Source organism: Xenopus laevis, chromosome 6L (assembly GCF_017654675.1).
Source record: "Xenopus laevis strain J_2021 chromosome 6L, Xenopus_laevis_v10.1, whole genome shotgun sequence".
In the NCBI taxonomy this organism is placed as follows: domain Eukaryota; kingdom Metazoa; phylum Chordata; class Amphibia; order Anura; family Pipidae; genus Xenopus; species Xenopus laevis.
This window is the reverse complement of record NC_054381.1, coordinates 120,370,704-120,396,677: the sequence shown is the minus strand read 5'-3', so window position 1 is coordinate 120,396,677 and position 25,974 is coordinate 120,370,704. Positions and strand designations below refer to the sequence as shown.

The following is a 25,974-nucleotide window of genomic DNA, read 5'->3' as shown; positions in this document are numbered from 1 at the left end:
GAGAAGTTTACAGGGTCGACGACCCCCTACCTTCCAGAGCTGCTTTAGAAGGTGAATTTACAGGGTTGACGACCCCCCACCTTCCAGAGCTTCTTAAGAAGGTTAAAAATGACACTTTACACGTCAATATTAGAAAAACCGCCACACACAGAAAATAGAAAGTAATTGGAAAAAGTCGAAAAAGCTAATTATCTGAAACCAACTGAACTGAAAAAAGTGTTGGAAGGTGATCAACCCCTTTAACAACAATAACAGCCCAGAGCTTGTAAATATACAACAAACACTGCAACAATCAATAGGGTGATTATAAATGAATCATAGTTAACGCACATCCAATGTAATTCTACACAAAGTTCAAGAGAACACTGGCCAAACTGGCACCTAGGCAGTAGTAACCCATAGCAACCAATCAGTGGCTGGCTTTTTTCAGTCATCTGCAGGTTGAACAATGAGAGCAAACCTTTAATTGGTTGCCATGAGTAACTGCCCAGGTGCAAATATGCCCACTGTTTATACAAGAGCTCCTATGCAGTTGTGAGTTGCCAAGCGTGTTTTCTACACACATCAGAGCACAATGATTCCTATTACAGGCAGGAGAGCAGATAATGGAGGCACACATCCATCTCTTATCTGATGCATCTTTCAGCAAATAATTTACATGGGCCACATGGTAAATTGCATGATACAATGTATTTAAAAACTGGATACAAACAAATATCCACAAATAGTGTCTGAATGAGTATTTTTTTGCAGTAGAATTGGCAAGACAGTTCAGCTGTATCCATAGCAACAAAGAGAAAGACTGAATCATTTCTATAAAAATCTACGTATGATTATCTCCAGCAACAATATCATGGGATCTGCAGAACACATTATCCACAGCAGCTCGGCCTGCAGCAGAGGCTTATAAACAGTTATATAGTTGACCAATCAACAATCTGAATTCTGATCTCTGAGGAAGTCTCCGCCTAAATAACCAAAAGGATACACTTTTCAGTTTCTGGTTCCAGAGATTTTCTTAAGTTCAAATGAAATGAATTAGGAGCAAGATTCTCCTACTATGGGGACAAGTGATAATAAATAGGCATGGCTGCTCTCACACATACATATAATTGCAAATGTCGTGTCTACTTCTTAAAGTGAGCTTGCCAAATAGACAGTTGCCCAGTTTGGCAAGTAAAGTAGAGGGGTCAAATCAGGCTGGATGCATGGCTGCATTTTTTAGTTCATTTAACATTTGATATTTTCATAATACCAGCAGAAAATTAGAATCCTATGCAGCATTTCACCAAAATGTTTACTGTTACAGTAATTATTTACTTAATAGACTCAATATCTGCTTTTTGTCAAACAGTTATTCTTCCTTGGGAATGTCTCCAAATAATCACGCTGCCTTGCAAAACATAGCCAAGGCAGGGTGATAAAAGTCCTCCACCACATTCACTTTTATATTTATCTAGCAGCCTATTCCATATTTATGGTCTAGAAAAGACAAGTCGAACACCTGCAGTTTCCCTGAATTACCCTTTGTCGACTGCTTTTCTAACTGGTAGTCTGATTCCACATCAGTAGGGTAATGGCCATAAGGAAGATTTGTCGCCGGCTAAGGGAGCTCCAATAAAGGGATAATATTTATTTTTAGACCACTGTGAAACCAGCTCCATATATTTTTCAGTACTGACTACAAGATTAGGAGGAGGTAGTCATGCTATAGGTCTCACTTTTCCTGGTATCCACCCCGTTCCTCAACCCAACACTGACTCAAAATATCAAACATTTAAACACTTAGGGCAATGGGGAGATTTGTTGCCCACGATAAATTTGCGTTACTGCTGATGACAAAAATTTAAATTGCCTGTGGCAAAACCTACGCACCTCTTCATTTTTCCCTCTTTGTGGGAAATCTTCAGGGCAACTTTGCAATGCATAGATTTTACCACCAGTGATTTCAATTATTGACGGTGGAGAAGCATTTTTGGGAGATTTCTTGCAAACAGTAGCACAAATTTATTGCTGATGACAAATTTACTCAGATCTCCCCCAAATATATGGGTGCCATGATTACCCAGTCAAATACAGCCTTATAAACGATCATCAGTGATCATTATAACTGGTGCATAGTTATGTAATTTGTGTCCCACAACCCACTGAAAATTGTGTATCATAAAAAATATTGCACCCACCTGGTGTAAATTATGTGGGGGTTAACTCTCACCTTCCAGCAATGGACCTCTTTGGTGACTTCTAATATACTTCTAACTTAAAACAGGGGTACATTATTTAGGGCTCTTACGGCCGTTCCGACCTGCGCTCCCCTGCGTTCCGTTTTTTGGCGTTCAAGCAAATCCCATACCCGTTCAGACGCAACATGCTGCATTTTTCCTGCGTTCGGCGCCTACACGCGCCTGAGTGAGTACAGCCCCATTTCAAATAATGACTTGCGTCTATTCCTGCGCTCCCCTGCGGCTGAACGCCAAAAAACGGAACGCAGGGGAGCGCAGGTCGGAACGGCCGTGTGTAAGAGCCCTTACTATATAAATTGTGTTTAGCTATGTCATCAGTTATAAAATGTGTTTAGCGATGTCATTTCAGTCATGACTCAATGACACCTGTGTATTATAATAAATACTGTACTGCCTGTTGTAAAATATAAGGATATCATAAGTCACCTTGTGCTTTTATAATATCCTTATATTTTACAACAGGGGGTACCATATTCTCTATATTAACAGGCAGCCATGACGACGGCTATTTTGTGGATGGTTTCATACACATGACACCAGGTAGAGAAAACTATAGACCAAAGAGCAAGCAGTCTCTAAATGGATAAGTAACCTCCTCCTGAGGAATCAAAAATAAGAGACAAGCTGCTGTGTAGCCATGGGGGCTGTCATTCAAGATGAAAAAAAGAGAAAAAGCTCATAGCACATAACAGATAAACCCTGTCCAATACAATGGTGTTTTATCTGTTACCTGCTATGTAACCTGTGCCGTTTCTTTTTTTTTTCCATCTTGAATGGCTTTTCCATCTTGAATGGCTGTCCCCATGGCTACACAGCAGCTTGTCTATATAAACTATAGTAGTCTTTCTGAAGCAAACATGGCAATTTTACCAGTGCTGAGCAACAGTACATTATACAGGTATGGGATTTGTTATCCGGAAGCGAATAATCCAGAATGCTCCAAATTACGGAAAGGCTGGCTCCCATAGATTTATATGGGATTAAAATTAAATAATCCAGAATTTAAAAAAAAAATTCCTTTTTCTCTATAGTAATGAAACAGTAGCTGGTACTTGATCCAAACTAAGAAATACTTATTGGAAGAATACCAAAACCAGCCTATTGGGTTTATTTAAAGGGACACTGTCATGGGAAAATATGTTTTTTTTCAAAACGCATCAGTTAATAGTGCTGCTTCAGCAGAAGTCACATGACTGGGGCAGCTGGGAAACTGACAATATAGCTAGCCCCATGTCAGATTTCAAAATTGAATATAAAAAAATCTGTTTGCTCTTTTGAGAAATGGATTTCAGTGCAGAATTCTGCTGGAGCACCACTATTAACTGATGCATTTTGGAAAAAAACATGTTTTCCCATGACAGTATCCATTTAATGTTTACATGATTTTCTAGTAGACTTAAGGTAGGAAGATCCAAATTACAGAAAGATCCATTATCTGGAAAACCCCAGGTCCAGAGCATTCTGGATAACAGGTCACATAACTGTATTTTCATTTTCACATACCTGTATTTTCATTTCCATTTTTGGTGCTACTTTTCCTTTAATAACATATTTTCCTAGGACTCCTAACAACCAAACTGTAAGTGCACAGCTACACTATAAAACATCACCCCCTATTGCCAACCGACTCTGAATGTATGTAAGCTCAGAGGGCTCACTAATTCTTCTGCACACAAATAAAATGGAAGGTTTGTGATGAGAGGGGATGTAGATGTAGCACACTTTAAAGGGGATACACAAGTAAAAAAAGGTGAGTAGGTAATTAATTAGCCTTTAATTTATACCGCATGCATATGTTTATTCAGGATTTTATAGAGATTGTTCTACAGGCCCAGTGGAGTTTACAGTTCTGGGTCCCTATTACATTTGCACAACACTAGCAGGGCCAATTAATCTGGCTGTATGGAAGGAAATATTTGCTATGTGCTCTTGATCTGGTTAAATAGTCAGTGTCGTCTCTGAGCCAAATAGTTTTTAAGGAACTTTTGACCTATACATAAAAAAGTCCACGTAAGAAGCATAGCCTCTTAAACAAAAAAAAAAAAAAAATCTATTAGTTCACAATTTAAAACATTGTTGGTGGGGAGAACAGGCCTGTTTTATGAGCAGGATGGGACATGCTCTGTAAACAGATCTGGTCCCTATGGCCCCTGTAAAGAAAGTGAAAAAGAACAAATCTGTATGTGTGTTTCAGAGGAGAATAGATTGCAGATGCTTCCCATTTTTATTTTACTGGTCAAACGTGTGGCTACTTATACTATAGACTCAATGTGCACACTGCTATTAAGAGAATTGTATAAACATGTTTAGCTCTATCGATCAAAGCAAAGTGCTAAACTCAGACATAGGCCAATCCCATATGTGGCGAGATATAAAACAACCAATCATAATATGTACGGCTCATTTTGTCCTTGCTAACATTGTGAAATGCCTCCTCATCTTGTGTTAATTAGGAAAAAACATGTGTTTTTCATTCCTAACCTTTAACACTAGAGATGGAGATTTTTTTATCGTCTGCATAACTAAGCGGGTTTCAACAGGGTTAACGTCATTATTTAAAAGAAAAGACTTCAGATTTTGCATTTCCTTAAATCCTAAATATTTGCATGTTCCTTGAGTAAATTATACTGTATGCAGTCAAATATATATTATGTAATATACAAAACCATGAATATCCTGTAAATTATATCCTTATAAACGGTGACTAGTGATGTCATCAGTTATAAACAGTGAGTAGTGATGTCATTTTTGTGACAAGACTCACTAAAACTTGTGTATTATAATACATAAAGTACCCCTTGTTGGAAAATATGAGGATATTAGAAATAACCTTGGAGTTCCAAGACCTGTATAAATATGGTCATGGAACTCCTCGGTGACTTATAATATCCTTATATTTTACAATAAGGGGTACTTTATTCACTATATAATACACAATAGCCATGAATATCCTGTAAATTATATCCTTATAAATGGTGCTTAGTGATGTCATCAGTTATAATGGGAGCTTCGTGATATCATTTAGAGCTTAGCGATGTCACTGTGAATTATAATATCAGGAGCTTAGTGATGTCCCTTGTGTATTATAATAAATAAAGTACCTCCTGTTGCAAAATATGAGGGTACTAGAAGTCACCTCAGGGTTCCATGACCTGTATAAAAATACTCACCCTTGGTCTCATGTTTTTATATAGTCACGGAACTCCTCGTTAACTTATAATATCTTTATATTTTACAAGAGGGGGTATTTTATTCACTATATAAAAAAGCAGCTAAATAACTAATGCTACTGATGTAAACAGAGTCCCCTGCATTATGTAGTGCATGCATGTAAATATAGTCAATTCAAAATGCACACTAAGGCAAATACAAAGTTGCTTTGGGCAAAGGCTTGTATCTGGAATGGTTATTTTACCCACTGGTAATAGAGTGGAGAAACCATTGAGAAAAAAGGTTCAGATGCTCTGAATATCTCCATCACATAGAGCTGCAGTATAAGTGGAAGTGCACACTAGCCCTTTGCAATTCATTTAGTTTAAAAGCAGATGTAATCTGGCTACATTTCTGTTAGTGACCAATGGCTTGACACCTGTATAGTGAGTGTCTCCAGCTGTAGTTGCAACACAAGTTCTCAGTGAAGCAGTGGAACGGGCAGCTGCAGTGCAACAACAGATCCATAGGTCTGACAGCTAACCCTTGGGTCATAAACCTGCTAGAACAGCAACTTCACAAACAAAATAAAATGAAAATTCCTAGCATTGTAGACATTCTGCTGAAGGGAATGCTGTAAATTCATTACAATTCCAACTTTAAAATACACAGATCTCAACAAATTTTAAACAGCCCCTTTTCAAGGTATAGCTAACAGGAGAACTTGCACAGATGTAGAATACAGTGTTCATTAATAATTACAGGAATTTGTTATATAACAAGTTTGGGCCTTGGAGCAAGGTGTATTTACACAGTGCACTTGTTTGCCAGGAGAAACTGCACCCTTACTGGGGTATTGGAAATACACTGGAGCTGACCATTTATTAAAAAAAAACACAATGAAACCTGCAAAGCCAGGCATTGTCACCCCACATTACAGTGGACCACCCAACCCTCAACCTCATACTGTGTTTTTCAATTACACTACATTTTTGAAGTCAAGAGCAATTTATTTGTATGAAGCCTGAGGCTAAAATTCAAAAGCCACAGCCTGACCTGTAATGACATGTGATGGGCACTCTCTCAGGTGCTGAACACACAAGCGCTACCTCATTGGTGAAGATGTACACACAGAGCTAGCTACAAGGATAAGAAGAGAGCTATGGGTTAAATATTTTGTTTGCACAGAGCTGTTGGATGTACCACAGGAGGTATACCGTGGCTCTGTACAATGGGTGATTGACGTATCACACCGCATCTAATGTGGTTTTTAGCTGCATTTAAAGTTGGAGTGATATCACCCCTGTCCCTTTCCCTCCTAGCAGCCTAACAACAGATTTATGGGAAGGCGACCAGATAGCAGCTCCCTAAAACAAGATAACAGCTCCACGGTAGATCTAAGAACAGCACTCAATAGTAAAATCCAGGTCCCACTGAGACACATTCAGTGTAGGAGAAACCACAGTCTGCCAGAAAGCAGTTCCATCCTAAAGTGCTGGCTGTTTCTGAAAGCACATGACCAGGCAAAATGACCTGAGATGGCTGCCAACACACCAATATTACAACTAAAAAAAATACACTTGCTGGTTCAGGAATGAAATTTTATATTGTAGAGTGAATTATTTGCAGTGTAAACAGTGTAATTTAGAAATAAAAACTACATCATAAAAATCATGATCTGAATTTCTCCCAATATGACACCCCTATGCTACAAGAGATTAACTCAATTTTAAGAGCACTGTGTGAAATACAGGCTTCTTCTCCATTCCAATGTTTTAACTAAAACATTAAGCATAGTGTTGAATGTGACATCACACTGAATTCTAGAACGCGATGAGAAAGCAGATCTTTTAGTGTCACTACATGTCCTTTTATATAAAAACAACGGGTATTTAAGTTTTTCTTTGTCTCTAACAAGTCTAAGTACACATGGGTTTGTATTCACTTGTTGCAGCCCAATGCCTTCCAGTTATATTAGACAATGACAGTGAATGTGCCACTTATGAGAGAGACTACAGAGCATCCGCTTAAGGTTAATTGTTGAAAAGAAGCAAAGACTGGCCGCTAACAAAAGAGCTTATTATACAATGTGTTTATAAAAGCAAGCCAAGTGCAGTGTTATATATAGGAACATAGTGGATAAAGGCACTTTTGGAATATCTTCCTCCCTGCCAAGAACTGAGAAAGCAAATATGCACATAAAAACATTGGTTTGCCTGACTTAGCTTTGTGGTGATATTTGTATATCAAGCTGTCTAGCCAGCAGCAGGATTCATGTTATCTACTCAGACACCACTGCCTGCTGAAAATACAATACATACAAAAAGAAGTGTTAGCTGTTTTGCCATATACAATGTGCTTTCATTCCCACATTCCTGCAGCTAACCCGAAATATTGAGCCACAGTTCTGCTACATGTGAAACTAAGTAAATAGGTAGCGTCATATGCCTGCTCTTGGCACATCTACTCTAATTCCATACAAAGGTGTATTGTGCAGCATACTGGTACTGCAAACAATATGCCTGGAGTGTGGGATGGGAATGGGGGAGTTGCAGGAGCAATGGCACAAAAACTGCCATGCAGTGTACATTGTAAATTAAAATGAAATCACAGACTGTAGAATAAATACCTAAGGGGGTGACAATACAATCCTGGCATTAGGCCCAGGAATGTGAAACACTTGTTTCGGCCAAAGCAAGTCTAAATGTAGTGTATTATGATAAAAAATAACAAATCGTGACATGTGAATGCAAACTAGGATATATAGTGGCGGCCTTGTTTGTATGACCTTACAATCTACAGCGGAAACTCAATTTTACATCCCGTGATTTTAAGTTTCCCCTCATTTTACAATGTTGTTTTGCGGTCCCATCTATATATTATGCATAATACATTTCCCTGATTTTACAACATTTTTTTCTGGTCCCCTGTAAAACATAAAATGGGGGTTCTGCTGTACATTTAATCTGCTTTTAAACTTTCATTCCAGTCTGGTTTGTTGAACACATACTTAAGGTGGCCACACACATAGAGATCCACTCGTTTGTCGATTTCACCAAACGAGTGGATCTCTCCCCAATGTGCCCATCTTCAAAGTGGGCTATATCGGGCTGATCAAATCGCGGGCCCTAAGGCCCAACGATCGGATCATATGAAGCAATACGGGGGGGTTGGATCATGGGACCACATCAACGAACAGATTCGGTCTGCGATCTAACAGGATTTTTACCCCTGCCCTATCAACATCTGCCCGTTATTCCCGGATATCGATCGGGGAAGCCCGTCGGAGAGCCCCACACAGGGGCCAATAAGCTGCCGACACTGTCTGTCTGCAGCTTTTATCTGCCCTTGTATGGCCAGCTTTACACTCCAATATAATGCCTACTTTTATCCACTCTTATTACTGTGCAACCATGGCCAGATCAAAACAAGGCCTGCAGCAGTGACAAAGAACACAGGCTCTTCCGACCCCTTTGAGATTCTACTTCCCACTAATGGGCTCACCTTGATGTGGCCAATATGTCACTAGCAAACAATACATATTAACAGCAGACTGCCAGCAAGCTCCTCCCTCCCCAAAAGCACTGAGCTATTTTTTTCTGGAACAAAAATACAAATAAATGCCAAAGCCACAAAACACTGATGACTCTACTACTGCAGGAATCCTACAAATATAGATCTCAGCTCTGGAAACATGGAAATGTTCTATTCACAGCATAATCTTGTTACCTATGGGTTGCCAATGAACTTGTTTACACAGGGATATCATTATTTTATATATATAGTTAGAAACAGGATACTATATAGTGATGATTCCAATATAAACACACATAATTCTGAATGTCACCTTGAACGTACCCAGAAACGGTTACTTCCTAACATTGAATATTCTGCATTTGCTTCTAATTATTCATCATGAACCAAAGTCTTTTTTTTCACGTCACCCAGCACCATCATATCTAAACACATAAATCATGAAATGAGTGTGTGATGAAACTGCCGCATATGAGAATCATGCATTTCTTTCCATGCAGGTGTTAGGAGAGCCATTATGCTTCACAATAAAACAGATGGCCCATAAAGTGCACTTAAAGGAGCTCTGAGGCGGAAGGAGTTAAAGACCTGACCCTGTGACCTGTGCAAACTAGGCTTCCTCCAATGGACAAGCGTGGCCCTTGCAAAGCCCTATCAATCTGCTGATTTACACGGCATGCAGGCTTCATCTTCACCCAGGGAGCGTAGGCTGTCTCTCCCCACTGCCATTTCCTTCCTTTTTTTCTGCTGTCTGTCAGCCAAAGAAAGCAATGGCTGGATGCAGTCAAACAAGCAAGCTCTCACTTCACATTCCTGCCCTTCCCTCCTGAAATAAAGGCTGCCCTCTGAATGCTGATGGCTCTGCAAAAACACATTTGGGTTTCATGGTGTGTGCGCTTCTGTAGGACAAAAAGAATGAATCTTGTGGTGTTTTTTCAAACACTGTTTTAACTAAAATTCCTGCAAAAATGAGATTTTTTTTTATGAACAGAATGCTCTGAAGCACCCGTGTAATGAACGCACTCCACGGCACCCTATAACATGCATCTTTGCACTAAATACAGTCCCCTAATATAAAGATCCTGTTCAAGGCAGAAAATGGCCCCTTTTCTCTGCTTTTTTCCCGTCTGAGCGTAAGAAGCCACCCGTTGCTTTGCAATGAGAAAAACCTCCCCTGCTTGGACAAGGGCAGCCTGATAAAAAGGTGCCTGGTGAGAGTGGGGACACAAGAGAGCAATGTCACTGCTCAGTAGAGCATTCCCTCAGGGAGGCCTGCCTTGATATATATTGCGGCACAAACATGCATTTCAATCATGCACAGTGACCTTTATTTAGCAAACAAAAATGATGTTGAATGTGTGAAGGGCCAATAGGCCCCAGCATTCCCCATCAGCCACCCTTGCCCAATGGAAATGAGGATGAAGAGACAGGCAAGGACAGGGTTAGTAATCTGTAGCAGTATGTGAAACACAGTGTCCCTGTTAACATTATGTAACAACACAGCAAAGGCTGCAGCCCAGATCTTGCCAACTGCAGCCCTCCTGCCCTATTCCAATGGAGAGGCTTGTGACTGCACAACAGATGAGCGGGGCCACATGAAATCCCTGGTGTGTAGATTCATGAGATTGGGAAGCAAGTACGCAGCAAAGCCTGTCCCATTACCTGTAGGAACGCTCGCCCCGCACCGTGTGCTTTCGGAAAGGGATGATAGTCCCGTTATCGTGAATGATGTCGTTGTTGTTTTCTCCATTTGGGGACAGCGGTTGGGTTGGACCCGGCATTGAAGCTGTCCCGGTTCCGAACAGAGTCAATGGGAGAATGGATGGAGAGCAGCGGCTGGGTGTGCGTGCGTGTTGCGGGCAGGCTCAGTCCCTCCTGCTGCTGCTGCTGCTGCTACTACTGCTGTGCCACGGATCCTTCTCTCTCTCTTTCACTCGCTCTGTCTACAGCTTGACGTCAAAACAGCCCGAAGCAGCATCCTGATCACATGACCAGGTCCCTTGTCATGGCAACCAGCTAACTCCTCGGCTCCTTACAGAAGGCGCACCGTAGCAGTGTGAGGAGGAGGACCGCACCAATGCGCGGAAAATAACAATCACAATACGATGTAGACCAACCCAAGACAAAGGTGGGGGTGGCCAGAGAAACAAGCCCCCTTCTGTCAAGTCAAAAGCACCAGCGACCACCTGATAACTCACCTCCCCCCTTCATTTTGTCCCATCCCTCAGCACAGCCCCTCCACTCTTCCTCCTCCCTCCCCTCCTCTGCTGCAGCACTTACAGAACAACACAGTTCTGCCTGCCTGGCCCTCTAACCACTTCCTCTCGGCTGCCTGCGCCTCTTTCCTATACAGCAAGTCACACACACCAGGGAGTCAGCTTTGCATAACAATAAACTATCACGTGTATCCCGAAATGAGAGCATCATCTACATTTGCCTCAGCTACTGTCTCCAAGATTGGATCTCTATACAGAACAAGATGGCTGAATCCCATGTGACGCAGCTATTATATATATCACAGCACTGGATATCCATATACTGACCATTGCCCACAATGCACCAGTGCACACAACTCCTGTATAGGATGGACACAGATAAATCACAGTCAATGACATTCCATAACACATAAACATCATTTCCCAGGCCTTTTGTCTCTGCAGGGCACTGTAAGGAGCACATTGTGCTGGTTGCAAACCCCATAGCTGCCCTGGTTAATGGCCATGATTATTAGAAGTAAGAAATTGCATATAAGGAGCCCTAGAGATAACTATACGTTAGGCACACAGAACAAGCAACGAGAGATATTTTTCAAAGGCATTTTCTGTTCATCTTATATGTATTTTCCCATTATATTTATGTTCCAGTTGTACAGGCTGCATTTCTGCTCAGATGCAACTAAATCCCCCAACTGTGTTGAACCCCCTTCATTTTGTTTAGTCATTTTTTTGTTGTAGTAAGATTTTCTATATTAACTTTTCCATTTGTTTTAAGATAGAAGAAGAAGAAGGTAGAGAGAAGAGAAGAAGAGAGATGGATTCTCCCATTGCACATTCTTATATAATACATGACATATGGCAATATGTCCATGACTGGTTCAGACTTCAAGTAGTCCGAACCAGTTAAAGCATCGTCCAACCAGCGGTACCCAATTTTACCAAATTTTTCTGGGCAACCCCGAGCTATATACACCAGTTTCTGTCTTGGGAGAGTGTCGTCTACTAGTTTTATCCAATATCTCAAAGTGGGTGGTTCCATGGCTTTCCATGTCAGGATTGAAGAATTGCTTTCTTGGCATAGTGCAGAAGCTGGTGGAGGCATAGCCTGTCTCCTGAAGAGAGACTTAAATCACCCACATGTCCAAATAGGCAAAATTCCGAAATCCAGATATTGGGCAAACCCAAAGAGTTGTCCATAAAGGTAAGTATTGAAGTCCATAAAGGTAAGTATTGAAGTCCAAAAGCGCTGTATCTTGGGACACTCCCAGAACACATGTATATAGTTGCCTTGTTCTATATTACACTTAACACATACAGCAGGATACCCTTGATATATACGTGCCAGCCTGTGTGGTGTATAATAAACCCTATTCAGAAACTTTGTGTTTAGTCATTTTTACTAGGGATGCACCGAATCCATTATTTTGGATTTGGCCGATACCCCCGAATCCTTTGTGAAAGATTCGGCCGAATGCAGAACCAAATCCTAATCCTAATTTGCATATACAAATTAGGGGTGGGAAAGGGAAAACATTTTTTACTTCCTTGTTTTGTGACAAAAAGTCACACGATTTCCCTCCCAACTTTTGGCCAGATCTCAATCGGGGAAGCCCCTCGGGGGGCCCCATACACGGGCCAATAAACTGCCGACTCGGTCTGTCGGCAGCTTTTATCAGGCCGTGTATGGCCACCTTTACTCTGGTTGACACTGCCAACAGACCAGCAGCTGAACTCAAGATCATCTGCTGATTCTGCAAGAACTGGTAAAAAATCCAGGTGTGATGCCTAAAGAGGAATACACTACATAAATATTTAGAAATGCTTAAAAATATACAGGCTTATGACCTATCATAGCGAATACTTGGTACCTGGGATTTTCCAGACAAGGGAACTTTCCATAATTTGGATCACCAAATTAATATGGTAAAATTCAGAGAAAAGGGATTCAGAATTGTTTGCTTAACATGCAATCTATAATAGATGGCCATCTTAAAATTCTGAGCATTCTGGATAATGGGTGTTCGGATAAGGGTTCCCAGTGATATGCATTTGCAACTAAAATTTCACTCCATATGGGAATATTCATCAGGGTTTTAAAATACTGTTTACTTACAGATTTTTTTTTATAGAATATGAAAACCCACAATCATCACCATGTGCAGAGACAGAGGTCCACTGTCAGACGGCAAGAACTGGAGTGATGTCACTTCCACCCTTTCGTGTAACACAGTCACACAGTCTGCTAGGAACTTGATGGCCTTGATGGACAGTTCCTGCAAGAGAAATTTAAAACTATAAGTCAGTGATCCCCAACCAGTAGCTCGTGAGCAACATGTTGCTCTCCAACCCCTTGGATGTTGCTCCCAGTAGCCTCAAAGCAGGAGCTTATTTTTGAATTCCAGGCTTGGAGGTAAGTTTTAGTTGTATAAAAACCAGGTGCACTGCCAAACAGAATCTCAATGTAGGTTGATAATCCACATAGGGCTACCAAATGGCCAATCACAGCACTTATTTGGCACCCCAAGAATATTTTTCATGCTAGTGTTGCTCCCCAACTCCTTTAACTTCTTAATGTTGCTCACGGGTTGAAAAGGTTGGGGATCCCTGCTATAAGTGATAAGACATAGAATACAACTAAAAAATGCTCAAAACAGGTACAGGGGATCAGGGCCATTATGTTAGTCTCATTGGTTTAGTTCAGGCATGTCCAAAGTGCAGCCCGGGTGCCAATTGCGGCCCGTTTTCAAATTTACACCGACCCTCAGCCTCCATCATGAAATTGATAATAATGAGGCCCCCCAGCACAGTGCAATCAGGAATCCCATAGCAGTAATATTAAGGCACATTAGTGAATTGATCTGCCACTTGGTCTATACTGCTGCCTGTGTGCTGAAGTTGTTAGTAATAGAAATGTACTGGCACGTAGAGACTCGCTGTTTTCGCACACTTCTTTAGGGCTGAAGGTGTCAATAGACGTACTGACATGCCAGTACAGTAAACTAAAGAAGTATGGCGTCACTATGTGCCAGTACGTGTCTATTACTAACACCTTCAGCAAACAGGCAGCAGTATAGACCAAGTGGCAGATCATTTCACTAATGTGCCCAAATATTACTGCTACGATTACTCGATTCCTGTAATTTAATGTGGTTGAAAGATTGTCGGGCTGAATGATCGGGCCCCACACATTTTCACCTCACAAAATCTGTCCCTCATTGCAAAAAGTTTGGGCACCCCTTGTTTTGTTGGAGCTGGGTCCAGTGCATGGGCACTACACTTATAATACAGGTTTATAATACTCCATTAAACAATGTTGTCAGAGTACAGAACACACTTTTTTTCCGGTTATTTTATATCTGCAATTAATACATTCAAATTTATATAAAGATTAAAAAGCACAATTTTACAGATAAGCAAGCCCCATTTTTATAGAAAAATTAAATAAAGTAAATCTACTTACAAACTGTCTGCTTTTCCTTTAAATACTAACACCAAGTCCTCTTTTAAATACTAACACCAAGTCTGAATAGGGCAATAAAAATGTATAATTACATCATAAGTAATCTTGAAAAAAATATGATTTATAATGTTTAGCTCTGCAAGTATGTGCTTGGCACAGCATGTCTTTCTCTCTAGATCTTGCCACCAATCCGGTGCCCAGTTGGTTACGGCTTGCACAAGGCTCTATTGATAAACTAACAATGCTCACTATGGAATCTATATGGAGAAGGCATTGTGTGGCACTACAAGCATACAGGATACATAGGATGACACTGTGATAAGGGACGATTGGTAACAGAAAGGAACATGATGTTGCTTTATAAAACAATTGAAGAGAAAATGCAAAGAGCCGTCTGTGTGTGGCTTGGGAAACTATAAAGCAGCCTGGCAAAAAAATGCTTGGATCAGAATATGAAAAATTGGGGGGCGCTTGTAGAAAATCCAGCTAGAAGGGCTGCACTGGTTTTGTTTAATTTAACTGCAATCAGTGGTGTGCACTTATGCATATTTATTGGAGAGTTCAGATTTATAAAGTGATCTGCTAACCTTATATTAAAGGGATACTGTCATGGGAAAACATGTTTTTTTTTTTACAAAATGCATAATTTAATCCAGCAGAATTCTGCACTGAAATCCATTTTTCAAAAGAGCAAACCGATTTTTTTATATTTAATTTTGAAATCTGACATATTTTAAGTTTCCCAGTAGACCCCAGTCATGTGACTTGTGCTCTGATGAACTTCAGTCATTCTTTACTGCTGTACTGCAAATTTGAGTGAAATCACCCCTCCCCCCAGCAGCACAATGGGAAGGTAACCAGATAGCAGCTCCTTAACACAAGATAACAGCTCCATGGTAGATCTAAGAACAGCACTCAATAGTAAAAATCCAGGTCCCACTGCAATACATTCAGTTACATTGAGTTGGAGAAACAACAGCCTGTCAGAAAGCAGTTCCATAGTGCAGCAATGGCTCTTTCTGAAAGCACATGACCAGGCAAAGTGACCCGAGATGGCTGCCTAGATACCAATATTACAACTAAAAAAATACACTTATTGGTTCAGGAATTAAATTTTACATGGTAGAGTGAATTATTTGCAGTGTAAACTATTGACTATTGACAAGGCTGGCAAATGAGATGATCTTTGCTGCGTTTTGCTATATACGTTATGGGCAAGTCTGGACTGAGAATCAAAATAGGCCCTGTCATTTCAAGTACACAGAGACCCAAACAGCCGACACAAAGGCCCCCACCAGCTCAATAAATAAATAAATAAATAGAGACTGTCTATTGCATCTTACAGCAGCCTCTCTGCCATCAACAAATTGTTGTCCAACATGTGAGTACACCCATAATTCCAGGTAGTTGCTGTTCACATCAATGGAGAGCCGTGGATTTAAACAACAGCTTTCCCAGCTATTAAAGGGGTTTGGTTACCTTCAAACAACCAGTTGTTTTCAGATAGATCACCAGAAATAACGACTTTTTCCAAAATCTTTCTATGTTTCACCGTTTTTCTAATATTGAAGTGTAATGTGTAATTTTTCACCTTCTAAAGCTGGCTACAGATGCAAAGATCCGATCATACGAATCGTCGATTCGTACGATTTTCGGACCGTGTGTGGAGAGTCCCGACATTTTTCGTCCCATGGAGATCGGTCGTTTTGGGTCGTTTAAAAGATTTCTGTCAGCTGACGATAATATCTCTGCATGTCCTAGTTTTGATTCTATTTTTTTAATAGTTTTGATTCTATTTGACAGGGGTTTCTATGTTTCTTATGGGTAGTCTGCTTTCCCCCATATATATATTCTGTACATACATACATATACACTGAAATTGATTTCAGTGTGCCTGAATGAGATAGGGCCCTAATATTATAAGCTCCACTGAGACACTGGCTATAGTTAGGCTTGGTGTGAATGATATAAAACGGTGTTATATACAAAAAAGATTTGTTTTGAAATTTTGAAACGTGTTCAAAATGAGCATATGTCTTTTAGAAAACTATAACATTTCTTTGGAAACTCGGTTGCAAATAGGTGATAAGTAAAAATATGGGTAAAGCAAAGGAGGATTTTTTTCCCATATCTTTGTGCCAGTACCATTTGCTGCATGCCCCCCCCCACTAGACTGCATAAACTGACACAGTGTTTGACAAACTGCCAAAAGCAATCATTTAGTTCATTGCAGGCATGCTTACTTAAATGTATAAATGTGCAGAATATGATTGCATCATTGATTTCTAAGAAAACGGGAAGGGATTCATGTTTCTGCAGCCGCAATTCATTCCTAATAATGTGAAACTTCTGTTGTACCAATGAAATACAGAAACTATTATTATTGCTCACCAGGCAATAGTGTCCATATGTACTCCAACAGAAAGGGACGAATGTGTGTCTCATAACCATTATGGCTGCTAACATGTCATCCAGTGGATACAGCTCATACTCTCATGTCGCTTATATCTAGTGTAATACCAGCACTTTATATGAGAATACATGTTAAACTCATTGCCCACTAGATATTGTGAAATACAACTCCCAGCATCCTCAGTAACATTAATATGAATCTGGCCTCTAAAATGCTTATCTTTGTTGCAGTTTTACTGACACTGTGGGATGGCTGCTCCAGCTTAGCCAAATCATTAGAATATATATTATCATATGTTACTCATTATGCTGTGGGGAAACGATTGTCAGCACAACTTTGTCAGGGGACATTTTACAATAAATCTTACTGCATGGTCAAAGAAGTGCAAGTTGCATCTATTATTGTCAGGTATAAAACAAAGGGCAACACTTTCTAGTGGTGACAGAGAAAAAGATAACATGTATCCCCCTTGATGGAAATAATAAACTTTCTAGCCTGCAGAACACTAGTCAGCAACTATCTAATTGCAACCTGTTTCACTGACACTGCCTTTTCAATAGCATCATAAAAATAAAGAGAGAGAAATCGTTTTTTTGCAAACACCTTAAATGATAAAGAATGCCTCTGGTATCTTTGTGACTTTTTTCTTGGTCTCAATGCTCTATACAGCTTAAGGGACATGTAAAGCCAAGGATAAAAACAACATTATCTTAGGACAACAGGCAGCTTTAAATGTTTTAAGTTAATACATCCCATTCATCCCCCACTTACGTACTTTCTGGACTGTTGTGATGATGCTCTCCTTCTGTTCTGCTGGGGTGTAAAACATACACTTTGGTAGTGGTGTACTGTGCAAGCAACATACCACACCCTAAGAATGGAGTCTGGAGGATGGTAAACTGGGGTTGCACAAAAGGCCACAACTTAAGATTGGCATAAATGTAAAAATACATTCAGGTGGATCTTTGCCTGATGTGGCTTCAATAAACTGGACCAAATCAGGTTGCTTCCATTTTTTTATTCCCTAGTATAAATTGATCATAATAGAAGCCTGTGGGGAACCATCAGGAGATGGGCACATGAATAAGCCAATAAAGCCCTGGTCTCATGTGATTTTATATCTGCAGACTTCGGTGCATGTATGGTGGGAGACGTGCACATGGGTGCACATGTCATTTTGACACAGAGAACTGGTAACATTGACGCCCTGAATATTTGAATAGTGAAGATTTTAAGCATCGGTTTTGCAGCATATTGCCAACTCACAGCTGTAATTAAATTGGAATTATTGGAAAAATGCTGCATTGGGGGTTAAAACATGTCAACTTGAAACTAAGATTGCACTTTGCACATCGTGTCTTGGTAAACTATGTACCAATTACACATACAGTATATAGAATATATGGGTGCAGTGATACACATTCAGTAAGAAAACCCTTACGTTCAAGCTAGTGTTACTGGAGAATACACACTCCCACCCCAAAACACATTAGTTAGCCCCCAAAAAATGCCCTGTTCACCACGTTGATAAGAAGCAGAGTACTGTAGTATTGTTTACAGACCCAATCTTGCACAGCTATATCTCTCTGCCGATACTGAGCATATACAGTTGAAGCCAGTATCTCACACCCTGGGCCGGTGATCCTACCAGGAGAAAACTGCACCAGTCCGGGGTTCTTTCAGCAAACACCACGGATCGATCCTTTTTCTTTCTTCAAATTTCTCAGGGCAAACGTATGCGCTGTAGAACTAAATCGCCGACTTCTTCGTTAAAGTTTGGCTTTTCAATCAACTACTCATGCTCAGCCGCGCGAAGGTTGAAGAAGCTGTAAGCTGACTGCTCCGTGGTGCTCTCTGAAAGAACCCCTGGACCGGTGCAGTTTTCTGCTGATAGGAGCACTGGCCCAGGGTTTCAGCTAAGTAAATGCAATCACTTGGTGGTGCCTAACTTTTGGCACCCCCAAGTAAATACAGCCTTTCCTTCTCCTTTAAGATGGTGACTGTGAACTCCACTGTGCTATTCTGCTTTGCGTCAACATGTAAGGTAAATTGGGGCATTCTTGAGGCAGTCTATCTCCTAACGTTGAAAGGGGTTACTCTCAAGTATCACTATCTCCTTTAAGTCATTTCCTTAGATAGATATAATACTATATTTAAGATAGATTTAAAGGCAAATTTATTAAAGGTCGCAATTCCATATCTTTTGTTCTCTTGCAGATCAAATTGTTTTCTGTCATTCCACTTACTAAGTCTAAAAAGTAAAAAGAAATGTCAAGAATTCCTGGAGTTTAAAACCTATGGGAACTTTGCACGATTCTTGAAAAATGTTCTCAGGCTGGAGAAATTTCATCCAACAAATGATAAATAACCGAGAATGAAAAAAAGCAAGAGCAAGGCTCCACAACATTTCTGAATCATGCCATTCTGGGGGAAAGAAAAGAGAATAATCTAGCCATTGTGTTAACTGCTGTAGGCAGCAAAACTCTCAAAATTACCGTTTGTGCCATTGCTCTTACATTTAAGGAGGAAATTTATTCTACAGGAAGTTTATCAGTTGCCCAGTAATTTATTTAACTACCTTCTTCCCTTCTCAAAATGATATTATTTGCACTGGTCAGGGCAAGAAATAATAACAATAGATATTTCTTAATTAAAACAAAGGCAAAAATTATGTTCAGCACTAGTGCTATACCCTCATGTTCAATTCATGTTGAACATGGGGTTATACTGCCCCTGCCCCTGTAAGAAGCTATTGTGTTTTTCTGTCCTGCGTTTTCACCAAGAGCATCAGCTTTCTCCTTCATACCCAGCACATCATTCTGTTCTGTAGATATGTGACAATCACACCGTTGATATATTTGGGCTAATAGATGATGAAGCCTTGATGAATAATTACAATGAATTTAATGCTTAGGGGATTATTTACTTAAACTAAAATGTATCTCATATTTTTATTAAACCAAGCTCGACCAGACTCCATCCATGTTTTTACCTTATTTATCAATAAAATAACTCAAAAAAGCCGGAACGGGAAAAACTCGATAAAATCAAACGTAAACCCGAATCATACATATTTTTGGATTTGACTCGTAAATCACTTGATTTTTTTATTTTTTTTTCGGAAACCCCCCAAATTTTCCGGATTATCTAATGAAACCCAGCGCAGAGCACAATATCTTCAAATTGTAATAGGGGCATCTCCAATTGACTTCTACATGACCTCAACAGGTTTGAGATGGTGGATTTTCATACTCAGACTTTAAGCAGCTTTGTGGTATAATAAATCTCGAAAAATTATAGTATTTTTTCCACTACAAATTCAAGTTTTTGCCCAGAAAAACTCGACCAATACAGTAACCCCCTGGTTTAATGAATTAAAAAAGAATAAAGCTGGTCATAGATGCAAAGATACCATTGAACAACATGAAGGTGTGCATGATTTGCAGGCTGTGTGTGAAATGTCCCGTCATTTTTCGTACCATGCCAACCGGTTGTTCTCTGGTCGATTGGACAGATTAAAAGATTTATATCAGCTACTGATAAGATCTGATGATATCAATGGGTAGCTGTCACTACTATTTTTCAGACATAACTTTAGTACCATTGCTGTCTGTCAATAAATGGCCAGAACATTGTCTGATTTGTTATTTTTCGTAGATCGTTAGACTGAATCGTCGCACAAAGAATAAAATCTGCACATCTATGGCCAGCTTAAGTTTCACTGTACAATGTAGGATTGCTCAGTAGCTGATCTTGTCCATTTATCCTGGAATTGCTTTTGCCAAATTATAATTAAGAACATATGTCCTCTAAGATGGATAATAAGGTAAAACTAAGCAATGGTTAAATAAAGGTTTTCCTGAAAGTACAAACTGTCCTGTTAACAAAAAACTCTCTTTTATGATAGATATAAAGATAAAATGGTGCATCTCCCAGAGAGAAGCTGATCTCTCTCCAGAATAATGTGATTTATCATACTTTTTGGTGCACAGGCCAGGGCCTGGCTAATATTATAATGTTCTGCTCTTTCTATCATACAAAGAAATTCCAGATGTTTTATGTTCAGATGATTTTTTTACCTCTTTAAGGCGGAAAGAAACCTTAAAGCAAAAAAGCAATACAAAAATTAGGTAAGACTAAGTCCTTTAGACTGGCAATCTGTGGGTTCTGGCAAATGCCAGAGGGGCTGCTGTAAGATGCCATAGATAGTAACTATTTATTGGGCTGGCGGTGGGCTTTTTGTGCCTCTATGTGGGTTATTTGGGCCTCTGTGCTCTTGAAAAGCATGGGCCTATTTTGATTCTCAGTCCAGACCTGGAATGACCAATTATAAGCAACTTTTCAATTGATCTACCTTTATAGTTTTTGGATTATTTGACTTCTGCTTCTTCTTTTCAACTTTCAAAAAACATCTAAAAAAGCAATATTCATTTTTCTAATCAGGCCCTCTTCTATTCATATTCCAGTCTCTTATTGAAATAAATGCATGGTTACTAGGGTAATTTGGGCCCTAGCAACCAGATTGCTAAAATTGCAAGCTGGAGAGGTGCTAAAAATAAATAAATAATTAACTTAAAAACCACAAATAATAAAAAATTAAAATTAACTGCAAATTGTCTCAGAATATTACTCTCTACATCATACTAAAAGTTAAATCATAGGTGAACAATTCCTTTAAATACTGTATTATAGAGTAATTCTGAGAATTATTATGGAGTTATTCTATTTTTGGCAACACACATTTAAAAGGCCCATAGACGCAAAGATCCGATCGTACGAATCAACGTACGATCGGACTTTCCCGTCTCCCAACCCTCCACTAACCATAAAGTTCAAAGTCTTACCATTCCAATCAAATAAAGTAGTAAAAGAACAGATACAATACATGCAGAGATATTATCGGCAGCCGACAGAAATCTTTTAACCTGTCCGATTGACCAAACGACCAATCTCTGCCGGACGAAAAATGTCGGGACTCTCCACACACAGTCCGAAAATCGTACGAATCCACGATTTGTACAATCGGATTGTTGCGTGTATGGCCAGCTTAACACTTATAGGGAACATATAGATTATATAAATAAATAGGATAGCTCTTGCTTAGTATATGTAGGCATCAAAAGTTGCCAGTATATTTATCTATTACAGATATAAATATCTCTAATAAACTTGAGCTCACTAAAACAAGAAACTTTTTAAAATATGTTTAAAATATTTTCAGTGTTCTATTTTCAGTAATTCAGAATTAACCGTAGTTCACTTTACTCCTCTGTCAATGGGCCCTTCTGCTGGGCTACAAATCTACACACTGGCCAGTCTTTGAAAGACTCGATAAAAACAAGCGAAAACCCGAATCGTACAATTTTTTCAGACTTTTCTCCTGAGTCGCTTGATATTTTTGAGTTATTACCCTAAACGCCTGAATTTTGCAGCTAATCAGGCTAAACCTAGTGGAGACCACAATATTTTCAAATTGGGATATGGACCTCGACAGGTTTGAGATACCGGATTTTCAGATGCAGGCTGTTTGCAGTATTGGGGTATAATGAATCTCAAAAAATTCAAGGGTTTTTTCTGCAAAAGCTGTACCATGGCGATCAGTCATTTAGTCGATCGGACAGGTTAGAAGATTTCAGTTGGCTAACAATAATATCTCTGCATGTATTGCTTATCTGACAATATCAATGGGAAACTGTAACTAGCATTTTTCGGAAATAACTTAATGGCTAGAACATTTTCTGACTTGTTATTTTTCCTACTTTATTTAATCTGAATGGCTGGTTGTAGATCGTTACTTTGAACATATGATCTTTCATCATACAAAGAATAAAATCTGCACGTCTATGCCCAGCTTTAGTCAGTTTATGCAGAACAGAGGGTGAACACTATTCACTCTGAACTCCCTGTTCTTGAAAACCGACTGGCACAGCATAATAGAAGAATTTCTAAGACAGACATCTAAGAAAGGAATAGAGTGCACTAAGGTGAATGCTGACACTCCCCTGAGAATTTTAAAGGGATCCTGTCATCGGAAAACATGTTTTTTTCAAAACGCACCAGTTAATAGTGCTACTCCAGCAGAATTCTGCACTGAAATCCATTTCTCAAAAGAGCAAATAGATTTTTTTATATTCAATTTTGGAATCTAACATGGGGCTAGACATTTTGTCAATTTCCCAGCTGCCCCTAGTCATGTGACCTGTGCCTGCACTTTAAGAGAGAAATGCTTTCTGGCAGGCTGCTGTTTTTCCTTCTCAATGTAACTGAAGGAGTCTCAGTTGGACATGCAGGCCCGGATTTGTGGAAAGGCCACCTAGGCCCGGGCCTAGGGTGGCAGGATTTTAGGCATGCTGCCCAACCACACCCACATTGGTTCAAAAACACTGGGGATGTGCTGGAGATACAATAATTTTTTACATTTCCCATGTGCCAATCCCCATTGCTCCTGTCCCCCTGGAGGGGAAAGGGGCGACGAATGGCAGTGGGCCTAAGGGCGCCCAATATGTAAATCCGGCCCTGTGGACATGGGTTTTTACTATTGAGTGTTGTTCTTAGATCTACTAAGCAGCTATCTTGTGTTAGGGAGCTGTTATCTGGTTACCTTCCAATTGTTATTTTGTTTGGCTGCTGGGAGGGGGGAAAGGGAGGGGGGTGATATCACTCCAACTTGCAGTACAGCAGTAAAGAGTGATTTAAGTTTATCAGAGCACAAGTCACATGACATGGGGCAGCTGGGAAATTGACAATATGTCTAACTCCATGTCAGATTTCAAAATTGAATATAAAAAAATCTGTTTGCTCTTTTGAGAAATGGATTTCAGTGCAGAATTCTGCTGGAGCAGCACTATTAACTGATTCATTTTGAATTTTTTTTTCCCATGACAGTATCCCTTTAAATATATTTATAAAATGTCCTTGTTTTTGTGCGGTCTGGTTTATTAGAGATATTTATTTCTATGATAGTTGCTCCTATTTCCTGTAATAGTTAGACAGTATCTTGTACTAAGCTATTATTTTGTATTGATAATGGTGGCAAAACCACCCTGAGTTGTTTTTTAATATTTGAATATTTTCAGTAGTTTTATCAAATAGGGATGAAGCAGAAGTTACATTTGCAGGTAACCCCATGGACTTGTGCAAGATGCTTAGCAAACTGGCCAGTGTCAGACCACCATTCTAATATTGAAATATGTGGGCATCAAGTATCTTCAATCATTGATGCTTACAGAGATGAACAAAAAGAACTGAGCTTGGAGATAAAGGTTTATCATAACTAAATATGTGTTGCATAATAATTCACCATTTCTTTATTTCTCTGAAAAAAAATTCACAGACCAAATGGCTTCCAATAAGCAAAAGGCAAAGGAGGAGTCTTCTTAGCTGTATAATATATCTAAAAAAAATGCACTACAAAATGTTTAAAAATAATACAAAAAGGTCATAAATATGATAAAAAAGACATAGGAGAAAAAAAAACATATGCTTGTAACATCTTTAGTCAATCAGCCTGATCCTGTAAAAAAATAACTTTTGTGTACATCCTCCACCACCCAAGGGATACTGCATTGGTGTTTATCCGCTGTTAACTAAAGCAGTTTTCCTTTTCTGGCTTTTAACCAAAAAGGCCTGGGGTTATAGTTACTCTGGATTCCTACTTTTCTGCTTTAGCACTCTGTCAGATTATGAAAACGATACAATAAAAATTAGAATTTTATCTGTCTCTCTTTGTATCCCACAAATCATCGAAATATAAATGAAGTTACTAGAGGTAGGAGACATACATAGTTCATAAAGTGCTGATATAGTGACTCTCTAGCTGTTGTATGAATACAGTTCCCAGTTCCCAAGGGACCTGAATAAACACAGGTTTCAGGTTTATGCTCCAGGGGACAGTTAACACATTTTTAAACTAATCTCAGCCAATACAGGAGGTGTCATAGGCAACAGCTATATTTAATGAGATAACTTACAGGGGCAACAAAAACACAGGTATCCATAAAAAGTAGCATGAGAAACTCAACTTCTAAAGCAATACCGACATGTTCCTATAAAAATCATAGGAACGTGTCAGTATCAAGTAGTTGCTGCACCCAGAATATTTTCCCTGAAAGCCCCCCTCAAGGCCACCCCCAGCCCCACAAACCTGCTTTGACCCGACCCCCGACACTGCTAAAAGACCTTCTATACCACGATCCTTCCATAGGCTTATTACAAATGAAAACAGGACTTCAGCCTATAGATGGATCGCTCCGCCCCCAGCCCAGTGTCGAGGAAGCAAGGCAGAAGATCCGTCAGTAGTGTGAGCTGGTCGGCTGCTCAAAGGTTCACGGGGATGGGGGGCGGCTTTCAGTGGGGCTTTCAGGGAAAATATTCTGGGTGCAGCAACTACTGATACTGACCCCTTCCTATGATTTTAATAGAAATGTGTCAGTATCGCTTTAAGTATTAACCCAAGACACCTATTAATACTACTGTTTGTTATAGTGTAATCTGCTGACAATGTGCCCTTCAATTGAACTGTTTCCTAGATGCATAATCAATCCTAGCATCAACACACTAGATAACAACATAATTTATATCTTCTGCCTGCAGTACTGCAGTAATTATATACAAGAGCTATACTGACTTGCACATGCTTACAGTATATATGTAAATGTCCATGAAGATATTGTGCAGGACTAAGTAGTGCAAAAGGCACAGAAGCTTGGGTGAGTGTAATTATTTTCTGGAATTGAGTACAAATTTGGTCATAATTGACTATGAACAGTTGCTGGTGGTGTGACATACCTAGTATAATAAGGCAAGGTTAAGTCAGGGGAAATTGTTTTGGGTTAGCTAATACTTTTTTTTACTGCAAAATCAACTGGTAAAGTTACCAGGCTTTGTAAAGTGCATGGCAAAAACATCCCTGTTAGTTGCTTTTCTATGGATTGCCTCTATAATAATAATAATAATAAT

The 25,974-nt window shown here is 39.5% G+C and overlaps 1 protein-coding gene across 2 annotated transcripts in view; it reads right to left on the bottom strand.

Moving 5' to 3' along the window:
* mapre2.L (microtubule associated protein RP/EB family member 2 L homeolog) overlaps positions 1-25,974 on the bottom strand; it is a 91,089-nt gene that overhangs the window by 35,176 nt on the left and 29,939 nt on the right. The window contains exon 2 of one of the 2 annotated variants that reach the window (XM_018267977.2): positions 13,257-13,416. Coding sequence is in view for 1 of the 2 variants with exons in the window: in XM_018267976.2 (XP_018123465.1) it covers positions 10,590-10,708 (119 nt within the window). In the remaining variant the exon portion in view is untranslated. Of the gene's footprint in view, positions 1-10,589; positions 11,048-13,256; positions 13,417-25,974 lie in introns of those variants that run through there. The other variant, XM_018267976.2, reaches the window with a different exon arrangement.